General features: G+C 44.7%; 1 protein-coding gene across 1 annotated transcript in view; it reads left to right on the top strand.

Moving 5' to 3' along the window:
- Ankfn1 (ankyrin repeat and fibronectin type III domain containing 1) overlaps positions 1 to 15,603 on the top strand; it is a 146,762-nt gene that overhangs the window by 16,931 nt on the left and 114,228 nt on the right. The window contains exon 4 of the mRNA XM_038328646.1: positions 14,300 to 14,494. Within this exon, the coding sequence (XP_038184574.1) occupies positions 14,300 to 14,494 (195 nt within the window). The remainder of the gene's footprint in view (positions 1 to 14,299; positions 14,495 to 15,603) is intronic.

A 15,603-nucleotide genomic window follows, 5' to 3' on the forward strand; every position in this document is an offset into this window, starting at 1 on the left:
CAAGATTCAGAAAGGAGTGGGGGTGGAGAGAGAATTAGAGGGTTTGGACACAGTGTGCAGACTGAGCCCCATTCTGTAAGAACAAGGAGACTATTCATGCAGATGTTACCACTCCTTGTGCCCTGAACGGGATGAAACATTAGGCCCCCTCACCTGAGCCTTTGCAGAGCATGCGTTTCCTCTGTGAACTGTAAGACTCCCAATGTGCCCAAGCCCTTGTGTTTATAGTTAAGCCTCCATAGAAGTGCTCACACACTGGGCTGGGGATGTGGTTCAGTTAGCAGAGGACCTATGCAGCATGTGTGAAGTCCTGGCTTCAATCCTCAGCACCCACCAGAGAAACTGAGTGTGGTAGTATATGCCTGTAATCCCGGCACTTGGGAGGTGTGGCTGCAGGGATCAGAAGTGCAAGGTCATCCTTGGCAAGAAAGCAAGTTCAAGGTAACCTGAGCCTTAAGAGTCAGTACTCAAGTACCAACTATCTGGTAAACCAAAACCAAATATGCTAAGGATTCTGGATTTTTCTTGCTCCTACTGGGATGATGACCATATTGTTATCACAATGTTGCAAACAGAGGAACAGTGAGTTAAAATGGCTAGGTCTCAGGCCCTGGGGAATAAAACACTTAAGTTATCTTGACCACCCAAGAAATCAAAGCGGCATCTACAGACTCAAACACATGCAAAATGGCAAAGAAATATTGGCTGAAAATCAATGAGGCTCCTGCATGCTATACTACTGAGTTGTAACAATCTTTTTGCATGTTGTTAACTCGGTTTTCAAGATGACTTATTTATGATTATGAAAAGGTAAGTGATTGTCTTATTTAGGTTTTCTACTGCTGTGATAAAAAGCCATGGCCAAAAGCAACTTGGGGAAGAAAGAGTTTGTTTCAACTTAAAGTTCCACTTCTTAGTCCATTGTTGAGCCAGAAACTCAAGGCAGGAAGCTAGAGGCAGGAACTGAAGCAGAAGCCATGGAGGAGTGCTACTTCCTGGCTTGTGCCTCATGGCTTACTCAGCCTGCTTTCGTACATATAGCAGCCAGGACCACGATCCCAGGCATGGTACCACCCACAGTGAGCTGGGTCCTCCCAAATCAACCCTCAGTCAAGAAAACGCCCCACAGGCTTGCTCACAGGCCAGTCTGGTAGGAACATTTCTTAGCTGAGGTTCCCTTTTCCCAAATGACTCTAACCTATACCGAGTTGACATTAAATTAATCAGCACCCTGGCCTAAGATCATAGTTTGCGAACAGATATCAGTGACCCAAACCCAAGTCCATTGGATGCTAATCCTGGGATCCTTCTATACCAATTTATCGTCTCTCTGAAAAACCAACAGGGAGGGCTGTGGCCAGCAGCTCCTGTATCTTTCCTTCCGAGCTATTTGCTGAAACCCTGTCAACTCTTTGTTCTGTTCTGAGCACTAGGGAGCCATTTGTGTTGGATAAAGGCAGGATAGAAGAACACAGTGTTTGCAGGAATTTTAAATTCACTTTCTAAATCAAGTATAAAAGAACCAGGATTGCTTCTGTCCAGGAGCATGAGCTATCCGGGGAGAAAAGCGGCAGCCTGCTGTCTAGCCTGCTGTCTATATAACCCGAGGCAAACACCTGCTCCAAACTACTCCCAAGCTGAAAAGGCGTGACTTAAGAGGAGAAAAAAATCCCAACAACGTCTGAAATTCTTTGAATGCTTTGCATACACAAAAATGTTGTTGCTGGCTGAAGGGATAGCACATTCAGTAAAATGTATGGAGGCCTGAATTTAATTCCAAGAACCCACAAAATGAGGCCAGGAACAATACTGCAGCCATGTGGCCTCAGCACTAGGAGGAGGTGCAGACAGACAAGTCCCTGGGGTTCACTGGCAACCAGGTTAGACCGTGTGATGAGCTCTGGGTCAATGAAACAGAATTTCTCAAAATATAAGGTACAAAACACTCAACGAAACCCAAAGTTGACCTCTGTCCCCCCCCCCCCCGACACATGCACCAACTACACACTAACTTCACCCACATGTACCCTCACACACGCACGAACAGGCACCTATTCAAACACATGCACTGACATATAATAAAATCATGCTTTTCTTGACATCTCTCACTTGATCCTCACTGCCGAAATCTCTCGGTGGAGACCTCCAATTGCCGCACACACCGCGCCCCGGTGTCTGCGTTCGATGAGCTTTTACCCAGTTACCGAGCTTTGGGCAAGGGGACTGGAGGTTAAAATACACAAGATACACACAGACAGAGAGACAGCGACACGGGTCATCCTTGAATTCCCCAAGAATGCCCCCTTTATTGTGTTCAGGGGGCAGATTATATAGAGATTGCCACGCCTCAGCCAAACCCACCAGAAACCACTCTTCTGCCATCAGGAACTCCTGAAGGTCTCGTGCTCAGAGCAGCTATAGGCACTCAGATCAGGGGATTACAAGAAATTCAGGATCTGGGGTCTCACTGCTCCCAACATCAACTGACTTGTCAGGTAGGAGGTATTTTTCTCATTTTTTTTTTCTGTGAAGAAACTAGAAAGGGGGAAAGTCAAACCATTTACCTAGCATGACCAAGCTAATGGGGGAGAGCCAGGATCTGAACCCAGACGTAACTTTCACAATCCCTCACCATCACACAGTAGATGCTCGACTCTTTCCCTCCCTGGCTCTACATCTGCTTCTCTAGTGACTATTTCACGGCAGAGTGAACAGCCTCCAATAGAGCTCATTTCCTTCTTCCTCTGCCCCTGGGTCCTTTTCTGCTCAAAACTAGCCCCATGATCTTTTAGCTTTGCCAACTAAGGCTCCCAACATGATTCAGAAGAAAGACTTGTATAATTTGCCCTATTTCTTAGCAGGAATGACAACTTGGTTGCCTTCGGTATTTATTTCTAATGCCATGGACCCTGAATTGCAGAGCTAAGAGGGTGTTTGTTATGAGCATAGACTGACACGTAACCATGTACTTCTCCCCAAGCACAGGGCAAGTCCCAGAGGGTTGCCAGTCAAAATTGCAGGGTCCCTGGCCTGATCAGGAGATGAATCCACCATCTTTTCCCCAATTTCTGTTCCTCCCACTTTTCAGCAAGTGGCACAAAGTAGAGGAGTTCTATTACCGTGTGTTTCAAGACCCCAGTGGATGCTAAAAAACTATGGCTAGCATCGCTTACGTATGTGTGGCTATCACTATATTTAACTCTATGTATAATTGCATACAGTATTTCCCCTGTACATATACAGTAAGAGATTAATGATGACACTAGTAATAAAACATAACAACTTAATATTATTACTCTCTCACTTTGGGGAACACTGATAAGTAAAACATATATTATTTTTGTACCCAAGGACTATAATGTCATGAAAGTCAATCTGATTCTTGGAGATGGCAATTTTGATGACTAACCGGTGGGTATCATGGGAAAAGAGATGGTCCACATTCCAGGTGGTGCGGAGGAGGACAGTACTAGATTTGACCGTCCTACCCAGAACAGAGTGCCATCAACGCCTTAGGAAATGTTTGCTTTGGGGAATTTTCATTGACTATGTTTGGCCCACAGTTGGCTGTGAGTAACTGAAGCTATGGGAAGGGAAACTCAGTTATTCTCAGGGGAGCTACTGTAACACTTGCTCCCGCTGAGGAAAACATTGGCTGTTGCCGAAGGGACACGGGCACATGTTTCCCTGCAGCCTGGAAGAGCCTAGGAAACAGGCCAGAGCCTGGAAGGACTGCCGCTGGGGACCACCCTAAGAACAGGAACCATAGGACTTTTGCTCTGGGCATTGATAGCTTTCCAATAGCTAAGACTCACACTCCGTGGAGCTGCTGCTATCTGAGGAAGCCTTGCTATCCTTGTGTATAAAATCCCCAGCCAAGCTCTCTGCCAAACTTACCATATCCCCGCTAATCACAGCCCAACAGTCATGGAGTCAGGGTTACTGAGTCATCAGTGAGAGTCTACCCAATTGGAGGCTGCCATTAAGTTGGTACCATGAATGCCTGCCGACACCAGTCCTAAAAGCAGCAGCTCCTTTGGAGTCCCGCCACGTTCAGATCTGGTCACACTCATAGATCTTTGCCTCATCTTTTAGTCCCAGGATCACAGACATAATAGATAATCAGAAAGCTTCAGTAGAAACTTTAGTCTTCCGACACCTCCATCTATAGGAGGAAAAGATATAAATTTCTCAGGAACTTATACTTGGGGGCATTTGGGGGTGGGGGAGGAGTACTTCTGCTCCTGTAATTTTCTAGGCACAATTGCAAAGTTTGATCATCAGTGTACCTGGCTTCTTTTCATTTCCCACTGTCTAATGATGTGGACCAGCAAAACTGTGGGATACTCCTCAGTGTGGATTTTTCTCCCCCTTCCCTTGCCTGGCATCTTCCTGTCTCTCCAGAACCCTCCAGACTGCTGCCTCCTACACCTCTACAGAAGCTGCCTGTGCCGAGCAGAATCTTTCTATCCAGGGACTTTGCACAATACCAGTACAGAGCCACTGTCACTTGCAGACAGTCCAGCCCCCTGTGCTCCCACCCCGGCACACGGGCTGTGCCTCTCATGTCTGCTGTAGTCGGGAGTCTGGGCCTGTGCTGAGAGACCGGGGCAGGCTGTGTCTGAGAGGTGTGACTATAAACTAATGAGGTCGGCTTTGTGTAAACAGCCCAGCAGAAAATCTGCAACCCAAGCCAATGTTAGTCTTTACCAGGGCCCTCCTGGGAGACCCCGCGCTCCCGCCAGCAGCCAGCAGCACTGCCACCGCTCCAAACACTTTTGGGATTGTCCTCGGAGTCTGTGCATGAGAAAACCAGACTTGTTGATTAGTCACACCTGATTTTTGTTCCAAAACAGCATTGCCCAGCGTCATCCTTCTCCACGATCCCCGGACTGGGCCACTCTCAAAGGACAAAGGTTTGCTGCCATAAAGAATATGGGGAAGTGAGCCATACATGGATCTCTTGAACGAGATACATATTCTTATCTGCCTCATTAAAAGAGGGGTGTAAATCCTCACCCTGACTTACAAGTCTGCTCTTCAAAGCTTGCCTCCTCCAGTATGTCCCCCTTCTGTCCCTTGCGCATGCCACACTGTCTTGCCACAAGGACTTTGCTCAAGGTGTCCACTCTACTTGAGGCGCTTGAAGACTTTGAAGCTTGATCACTACATGTTCAACATCTGACTATCCATATGAAGACAGAGATGTCCCCAAATATGGAGTGGCTTGACTCTATTTTATGTTTCTAAATAATGACTATCAGGTGGCTTTGGTCTCAGTTTCAATCACCCGCTCTTCAACAATGACTGCATCTTTCTCTTAATTTCCAAAGAGTTGATTGACAGGCCAAATGTGATTATCTTCAAAGCTTAAGAGTTGGATACTTGTATGCACTGAGGAAAAAATTACCATAATCAAATTAATTAGCGCACTCGACATCTTCATGTTGTACATGAGATCCCCAGAGCTTGTTAAGCTTCTAACTGAAAGTTTACAGCCTTTGATACACCTCTCCCAGCCTCCAGTGTCTGGTGACCCACCTTCTATTCTCTAGTTCTGTGATTTGGACTTAAAGACTTACATATACATGTAATCATGCACTTGTGTTCTGGCTTCTCTAGGCTCATCCACATTATTGCAGATGGCAGGGTTCCCTTCCCTTGAGAGTCAGCTTTTGCTTTGAGTTTTTGATATACCCTCACATAGAATAAGCTCTCTCTGGCAAAACCTAAAGCATTACAGATAACGTTTAACAATGTCTTTGACTGCCGTTAACAATGCCCTTGTGTACATAGGCTCCTATCTGGAATTCCCAACATTCCCACTGCTATCACTCCAGAAGGTATCCATACTTCTCCCCATTCTACACACACTCACCATCACACAATGAAAGATATAACTACTGGAGATGGCGCTTTTAAGTCAAATCCTTAGCACAGGCTAAAAATCAAATTTGTAGACTGAAGGGGTCCTGGTTTCAAATTCCACATCTGAAACTTTGTAAGAAAAATCCTTAGCCTCTTTATGCCTCAGTTTCTTTATCTGTAAGATGGATATAATCTTATATTAGTTATTATCTATATCTCTATGTATTAAATCACCCCAAACTTAGCAAATAATGACATTTATCTAAGTATCTATGGATTACACATGTGAGGCTGGATTTATCTAAATGGAGGTTCAGGGCATCCACACAAATTGTGTGTGCTGGTACCCCCAATACCACACACTTTTTGAAGACCCTAGAACTGTGATACGAACTACACTGTGTAACACAGAAGCTGTTAGCCATGTGTCACTCACAATCTCTTAAAATATGGACCAGAATGGAGAGCTCCAGAATGAGCCCACACTCTACAGCCTGCCGATTACTAACAAGGATGCCAAGAATATATCTACCAGAGGAAAAGTGTGACCTCCCTAGCAGGTGGTGCTGGGTACCCCCAAACATGAAAATGAAATCAGGCCCCTACTCCACACCATATATAGATCAGCACAAAAATGTATTAAAGTCCTAAGTATGAGAGTAAACTACAAAGTTACAAATAAAAACAAAAGAGGGAAAACTCCATGATGCTGGTCTGGACAATGACTTTTTGGATCTGACCCCCAAAGCGCGAGTAAGAACAAAAATCGGTAACATCAAACTAAAAAGCCAATGGATAATAATGAAACTCGGAGAAGAAGCAAGCAGAGATGGAACATATCTATAAACCTATATCTCACGAGGGAGTCAATGCCCAAAATATAGAAGGAAATCAAATGAAAACTCAGCTAAGAAATGGGCAAGACTCCTGAGCAGACAGACTCAAAAGAAGATGCCCAATGACCAACAACACTGTAGAGAATTACTCAACACCACCAGCCTTAGAGAGATGCAAGACAAAAGCCGCAGCAAGATATATTTTTACACTTGTCAGAACCGCTTTTCTGAAAAGACAAAACGTAAGTGTCGGTGAAGATGTGGGAAGGGACCCTTTTATGCTGTTTGGTGCGGATGGAAATTGGTCAAAACAATTGGGAAACTATATGGCATTTCCTCTAACAACTATAAATAGGTCTAAGGATGTGGCCCACTGGCAGAGCACATGGTTAGCATATGTGATGTCCTGGGTTTGTTACTAAAGCACTAAAAATAGTATTATCCTATGATCCAACAACCCCGCTTCTGGGTGTTTACCCCAAAGATCTGAAATGTTTGTCAAACAGACGTCCACCCTCCCATATCCACTGCAGCGCCATTGGCAGCAGCCAAGTTATGAAAGGAACCTGGGTGTCCTTCAGCAGGCTGATGAGGGAAATGTGGGATGGGCACACAACAAAATGACACTTTGCCTCGATGAGAAAGGAAATTCTGCCCTTTGTGACCACATGGAGGCAATTGGAGAGCCTTATCCTAAGTCAGGCACAGAAAAGACAAATGCTATCTGATCTGACTTGTACAGGGAACCCCAAAACACAGACTCACAGAAACAGAGAAGAAAAATGGGGGTTGCAGAGGCTGGATGGAGAGGCATGGGGAGATAATAGCCAAAGGACAGAACATCTCAGTTCAACAGAAGACTGCATATTCAATCCATCTCCCATATAGTGAATGATACTGTACACGTACGTTTTCCTAAGCCAGTACATTTTAAATGTCATCATCACCAAAAGTAAAGCTCTCAAGTGAAGTGTATGCTTTAATTAGCTTAATCTCATGATTTTACATTGTATTAATAAATTACAGACCCACCTCATACCCTATTCATGTAAACACAAGTTTCCAGTTTACAATAAAACAGAATTATTACTCAAAATGTATGTAGCCCCAAATCAAAAAGCACTAGAAATGTGAGATCCCTACTGGTTTTCTAAGGTCTAGTACAAAAACATTTAGTATAAAATGTCTAGTCATCCACAGGTTGCGCATAGGAACGATAACAGTTTAGACATGTGGAGTTAGCTACAATAGATTTTTAAACTCCTCTCACCTGTTTTTAATGTCAATGAGAGGGTTTCCCTGCCATGGCTTAGACTCTGTAGCTGTAGACAGTGCAAAGAGCATCCTCAGATGATCTGGTCATCCCACTCACACCTGATCTGAACTCCCTAAGCAACCTGGCAGAAACATGTGGAGTGTTTGCTCTCTCCCCTTGGATTAAGTGCGTCCTGACTGGGAGGGCGCCCTCTCCCTCATGAAAGCTGCCTCCTTAAGGCCTCACCAGCTACCTGGCGTGTGAAACAGAGGCTCTGTAGCACCCCTGCCCAGATGTGATGATGACCCTAGGAGAAGAAAGCCCTGCCTCAGTTAAAACGAGACATCTCTGGGTCTCTGCAACCTTTGCAACTGGACTCTTAAGAGACATCACAGCTGGAGACCCAAGAGAAGCCAAAGTGGACTTTTTGAGTTTTGGATCTCAACAAGCCAAGCAGATTGGACCTGAATGCCAAGTCTCTCGACGGTAAGGGTTTCTTTAATGTCATACGTTTAATCACTAAAATGCCTGTGCCTTACTGCTCTTGGCATTACTACCTAAAACCAAGTTCACTGCAGAATTGTTGGATGGTTGTCACTTATGATCAACAAAGATAAATCTTATGAACTGCCTTTCTTCGTTGCCCAGAGGATACTGGCTCTCAGTGCAAGGTTTATATCAAAGTGACCCCGCTTTCTCCTTTGAAATAACAGATAGCATCCACTTTGACATCATTTATGAGTGTTTTCTGTTTCTAAAAAGTAGCTGGAATGGACATTCTTTTTAAAGATCTGGAACAAGAGATTATTTTTTTGGTGGATAAAGACCAAGCTATTACATAAGAACAAATTTGGGTTTATTTTTTTTTTGTGTGTGTGTGCTTCTAAAAAACAATAGGAGTGATATTAATATCACTAACTTAGCATGGTTTGTGAGGTGGGCACCATTGTTATGCCAGGTTTCAGGTTAAGAGCTTGTGTTCAACATGGCAGAGTGACTGGCTAAAACTATGCACCTTTTTTTGAAAAAAAAAAAAAAACTAAAACTACATTTGACTTGATAAACAGTTTCAGGTATATACACAGTGAGACAAAAATACAAAACTATTTCAGAAGACAATTTGTTTTGTGTGCTCGCGTACAGCACTTTATCAAATGTAATCAAAGAATTCAGAAGCCAAGATGTGTGTTGACGTTTTCTTCTAACGAGGGTGCAGCTTCCCAACATCTGGCCACTGATCATCAGCCACAGCAGTAAGCAAACAGCCAGAGCTAAGGCAGAGGAACCAAATTTACTCACATTAACTAAGGCCACCATGTAGGCAAAAAAAGGTGACCCGTGCATATTTGTGGTGGCTGAGATTAGAAGATGAGGGACCATGTCAGCTGCAAGAGAGGCAGTCAAATGTGGGAGGGACCATGTCAGCTGCAAGAGAGGCAGTCAAATGTGGGAGGGACCATGTCAGCTGCAAGAGAGGCAGTCAGATGCGGGATGGGGGAGCAGCAGTGATATGTGCACCAGTGCTCATGTGACTGTCCATCATGTTATGTCAAAATGTCCCACAACCAAAGAATGGATAAAGAAAATGGACATCTAAACAGTGGAGTATTATTCAGCTGTTACAAAAAAAAAATGGTATTATGAAATTTGCAGGCAAATGCCTGCAACGAGGAAGGAAAAAAAAAAATCATCCTGAGTGAGGTAACTCAGACCCAGAAAGACAAACGCGGTGTGGACTCCCTTCTAGGTGGATATTAGCTACAACCCACAGGCCCAGAAAGGCTAAGAAACAAGGACACACGGATCTCTCTGGGACCGTACATCTTTTAAGGATACCGCATGATGTCTAGGACCCCAAGGTACCTTCGAGGGTTACCTCCGTTCTTGGAAACAACCATTTACAAAGCATATTTCTGCCGAAGACAAGGGCACTGTTTCCAATTCCGCTGCTTGAGGATAAATGAAGCTCTCTTTGCAAGCAATGGCTTTGCAAGGCAGAGATGGCTCAGGGTTTGGGGTGCAGCCAAGCTGGGATAAGGACCCTTCCTGTCACTGAGATGAAGCGATTGTCTGGAGCCTTGTTTATCTCATCAATACGAAAGAGGAAAATGGCAACAATAAAAAAAAAAGTGTTGTAAATTGCAAAAATTCCATTATCACCATTAAAAGCAAATGTATTCATTTTTCTGCAAGAAAATCAAATAAATTATTCCCTCAAAACCTCAAGTAAATTAAAATTAGGGGCTTGCACGACGGCTCTGTGGAGAAACGTAATTGCTGCTCCTGCAGAGGGCCTAAGCCGAGTTCCTCGCGCCAACCTTGAGTGCTTCACATCAGCCTTTATCTCCAGCTCCAAGACATCCTGCGCCTACAGAGACAACATGACTAAAAATAAAACTTTACATTTTTAATTTTTTTAAAAAAAAATTCAAATTACCCTGCATGTTGCCCTCATTTATATTTTCAAATTTTTTGCAGCCAGGTCCCATTCAGCAGTGTGACGGACGGAGTGAGATAATGAAATTGCTAAGGATCTGCAGTTCCTAAGCTAGAGTCCAGCACTAGACAAAGTCCATTCAGCCCCATCACTATTTATCCCGAGATTTAAACAGTAACCCTAATTGTATTCTTTGAACACAAAGTTCCTGCCCCCCCTCCCACCTCCCCCCCCCCTTCCCATAGTTAATTAGCTGGGCAGGGTCTTATAACAAATTCCCACTCTGAAGCACTGGGTGGTAGAAATACTGTTGATAATTAAACACCACAATAGCAGGGAGCCTGTCTCAGGAGCCGTGAAGTGGTCTTGCCCCAGCCGGACGCCTTGCCACACACCCACAGACCCTCTATTGTGCTGCCTATGGCTGCTCGGAGGGACAGTCACTGGGCTGCAGAAGGGGACCAACTGCTAGGAAAAAGAAAAAGCTAATACTTGCAGAGGTCAGGACACAAGAAAACAGCCTGCGGGCAGAAGTGAAAGTGGAATAGAGACCCAAGTCAGGGAGCAGAGGATGGCCGGGGAAAATCAACCGGAAAACAGGCACGACCCCTGCCCCCATTTCCAATCAAACAGCCAAAACGAGTGTGCCAATTACAAGCTGAATATAAACTGCAATATGTAAATAGTAAGTTGATTCATATTCCTTTTGATTTGGAGAAGAGTTCTCTGAGTTCTTGAAGGTGTGTAAGAAGGACTGTGGCTAAGTCATCCTGCTTCCCTGGATTCCCGCTTCTTCGTCTTTAAAATAGAGAGAGTAAAAAGGCTCCCACCCTGAAGTCAAACAAACAAACAAACAAACAAAAGAAGTTCCCCAGAACAATTTTAAAGGTTCCAGAACCTACCCCATCACAGATCCACTCATGATCAAATTACCCAGCTTGATACAACTATCATATTCGCTTGCTTTTGCCTAAATAAATCTACCCAGTTATGTCGATTATCTCATTGGACAGACGCTACTATTGGCTGTTAAATGGGTCATTAATAATAGGCAGAAACGTGGCTGTTTTACAAGTCAGCTGGTTTGGTGGCAAAAAAAAAAGTCTTTCAAAGGGGTGTTTTATTAAGCTATTAAAAAATCCATAGGAAAAAAATATAAAGATTTGCCTGGTGAGATGGTTGGAGAACAGAGGTCCAGCCTTTGAGATTGGTCCACACGACTGCCTGTAACAACAGGGGCCAGTGAGTACAGTCTCAGGGACACCTGGGACTGAATCTAGAAAGAAAGAAAAAAAAAGATTTCAAAATACTTTCTCTTTTTCAAAAATGTAACTCTTCAGGTTACATTCGCCTCCAGAATCAACACATCTGTCATTTCTAAACAATATGTTCTCATTCAGTTCTGCATGGAGAATCCAGTGTCCCAGAAGAACAGCAACACTGAAAGATAGTGGTTCCTGAGATGCCCTCCGGTCCCTGTCCCATCAACCATCACCACTGCACCCTGCGGCAGCAGCACCATGCCGTTTTGCACAGCACTGGGTTGTAGCCCCTTTGGGCCGGGCACCTGACTGTAGAAGCTGAAGGTGCCCTCCCGGTAGACTCAGAGAGGGCGAAACTGCCTTATGGTGAGGAAAAGGACTGAAGCCCCGCAGGAGCAGAGGGGGCAGAAGTAAACCGTGTTGTCGGGGAAAGCAGAAGAAAATGTCAGGGGCAGGGAAGGGGAGCCACGCACAGACCTTGAGAGAAGCTGTCCATCTGAAATACCACCTGGAACGCCAACCCATAATAACTGTTGTGGATATAAAAATTAATAGGGGGGATTTCGCAGTATTAGAAAAAATTTATTTTTATAAATCATGTGCCTATCACCCAAGTGTTGACGCATGCGTGCAATTCAAACACCAGGTTTACAATAAAAGGCCCACTGAGTAACTTAACAAGGGCAATTCCTCCATTTTCTCTCTAATTTAGAGCGGGAGGAGGAGGGGGCAGTTACTGGGTCAATTAATCAACCTGAAAACTCTGACACAAGCTCTGACGCCTAACCTATGTCTAAAAATACACAAATGTATACGAATTTGTTTTAAACTGTCAATGCCTATATTTAGGGCCTTCCCAGCAAGCCTATAATGAGACTGTGTTTGAGGGCTCCAGTCGTAGCCGACTCTACCATTAATCTGAAGTTAGTTAAATTAACAGCATTTAGTACTGCCTTGTCAGTCTTAACAGCTCCAGGAAATTGCACCTTGAGGCTACTAATATTGCCAATTTTTCCACTGGAGCGTGTGCTCATGTCGATGTGTGTGCGTGCATTTTTCCTCCCGGACCGCCCTATTCATAGACCGTCATGGCCTCACTACATCCCCAGCACTTATATTATCATTTATTCTGGCCTCCTTTAGCCTCCCGGGGGGATTCTGCTCAGCGTAGCTGCTCAGTCAAAGAGTTTTTTTAACTTTATATTTATTTGTTTATTTTTCTGTCATGGCTCATGACTGAGGCTTTAAAAAAAGAAGTGTGACAGCATTTCGAGTACATGATTGACTGCTACGACAACATTCATTAACCATGCCAAACCTGCAGCAGAACACAGTCCCGGGTGTTCTGAGCAGCGGCTCTAAGAAGAAAGAAGAAAAGAAAAAGAAAAAAAAAAAAAGACTCAACTAATTTTTCATTGACCTCATCTGTAAATAAATTGAGACTGATGGTGCTCAGGGGCAATAATAAATTAGTATTCATTTCCTGTAATTAACGCAGACATGCTTATGAACACAGAGTATCTGAGTATACAACCACCTAATTTCCATTTCAAAATACGCCTAACACATTTTCACTTGAGTTATCTTCATCATATTTCCCATTAATTATAAAGAATGAAATGGGTGGGTTTTTGCTTCCCACTCATCAGAAAGAAATAGTGTTTTGGTCACAGGGAGTGTCAAACCCATTCTCACGGGGAGTGTCAAGCGCATTCCAACAACACATCTGCAGCCTTTGCCACTGGCTTATGTCCCTGTTCCTGTGGTCCTCAGCCACCTTTCCAGAGGGAGGCTGTCTCCTGTCTGGCCACCAGTTGGGAGGGGCTCCTCAGAAGTGACAGGTGGCCACCTAAGCAGACCCTCCCATGCAGAAGACCGCAGGATGCAGCCTCACAGGTGAGCCCAAGAATGGGCAACTTCTACGGCTGCTATACATCTGCCCACACAGGGCAGATTGGGTTAACAACGTGATGGAAGCCAAGTGGAGCTTGGGATGCCCCAGTACAATCCAAAGGCAAAGCTCTAGTAAGTCTGGCTCTCTGGGGCATGGATATTTCTAGGAGAAGGTGCCTTCCTGGAGCCAGACCACAATCGAAGATCAGTGTAGGGTCCAGCCATCGAAACTCCCTGCCTCAACTGTGGCACCAGCTTGAGATACTCCATTAACACTGTAGAAATTGGTTAACACTAAAAGAATCCGAAGACATGCATGCAAAGTTTGCTCTAGGCTGATAAGAATGTGACAAGGGCAGAAAATTGAAGCTAGATCCCACCAAATATTTTCTTTTAAAAAAGTCAACTTTGGTAGAATGTAGTTCGTTCCATCTTGGCCTGATGGGGGCCTCTGCTCGTGTGTGTGTGTGTGTGTGTGTGTGTGTGTGTGTGTGTCCCTCTCCAAATGTCATCAACACAATCATAACTGGTTATGAGTTCCCTAGGAAGCATGTGATAAAATGGCTCGGGAATGTCTTCATTTGCTGAATTGACCACTAAACAGTGGAAGGCAGCGTTAGGCCTTATCGTTAAGATACTTGATAAGAAACACAGAGCCCACGTTCTCCAAAGCTTTTCAAAGGCAGAGAGACACAGCCTAAAGCCACTGCGCTTCCTAAGGACTGTCATCTTGTCTCTTTCTTCCCAGTCGTCAGCCGAGAAAGCCGAGCCATGCACCTCAACACGCTAGTCCAGGAGGCCCAGGACAGAGTGAGTGAGCTGTCTGCCCAGGTGGAGAATGAAGGCTTCACTCTGGACAACACCGAGAAGGAGAAGCAGCTGAAGGCTTGGGAGTGGAGGTCCCGGCTCTACCGACGCATGAAGACCGGCTTCGAGCACGCCAGTGAGTATGCGCGCAGAGGTGGAGGCACGTGACAAGGCTGAGCTTTGGTTAGAGACAGCCAGGCCTTTTACCGATTTCTCAACTGTCCAGTCGTAGATGGCTGTTGTCAGCCTGTTTGGGGCAAGAACTCTGGGAGGCTGTAAAAGGGGCTTTTGTCTTGCTTAATTTTCTGGCTCCCAATTGGTTCCCTGGCCACAGCCGGGAGCCCTGGGTGCTTCTGGCCTCTCTCTACCACATCTCGGCTCATCTAGCACTTCCCACCAGCTACGCCCTAATGCCTAATGGCCCGATGGTCTGATGGCCTGAAGTGGCTATATTTTGGGATGTGGAGCTGGAAAAATATTTATTTGCCTATTTGTCCAGCTTCTGCTTCAACTTCAAGCTTAAAGTGTTTTCAACTCTCTACTGTATTTTTTTAGAGAGAGCTATAAATTGAACTTAATACAACAGAGAAAGATAGCTGGCCCATGAATTATGCTTTTGTCTGCATTTCCATTCTTTCTACCAGCTCTTTCGGCTTGGTTAAGACAGTCCAGGTTAATACTTACCGACAGTGCAAAATTTGCTGCCGAGTGAAACCCCCGATGTGAGAACATATCCAGCCCAGATGTCTGTGAACCACTAAACTCTCATTCTATATGAATTTTTTATCCTGGAAGATTTCATTAGGACGAAAATGTCCAACTCAAACACTTGCGAAGCCCTGCTCTCATTCTAGAGGATTTTATTTAAACAACTAAAAGAACTGGAGTTGAAATTCCAAATACAAAGAAAAAAATCGGTTTTATCATTTAAAAGCTCCTGCTTCAGAGAATGTCCAAGCCAATGAGCTGACTCTGGAAGATAATTAAATGCCAAATACAGGGGTTATGGTGATGGCTCCATAGGTGAGAGCATTCATTGTGCAAGCATAAAGACCTGAGTTTGAACCCCTGACACTCATGAAATACTCCACGCATGGCCACACCACAACTCCAGCACTGTGTTGAGAGTGGAGGGCAGGAGGATCTCTGGGCTTGCTGGTTGCCAGTCTAGCTCCAGGTTCAATGAGAGACCCTGTTTCAAGGGAATAAAGTGGAGGATGCTCGAGCAAGACACCCTATATCCTC

The sequence above is a fragment of the Arvicola amphibius genome, chromosome 4 (assembly GCF_903992535.2).
Source record: "Arvicola amphibius chromosome 4, mArvAmp1.2, whole genome shotgun sequence".
Taxonomy (NCBI): domain Eukaryota; kingdom Metazoa; phylum Chordata; class Mammalia; order Rodentia; family Cricetidae; genus Arvicola; species Arvicola amphibius.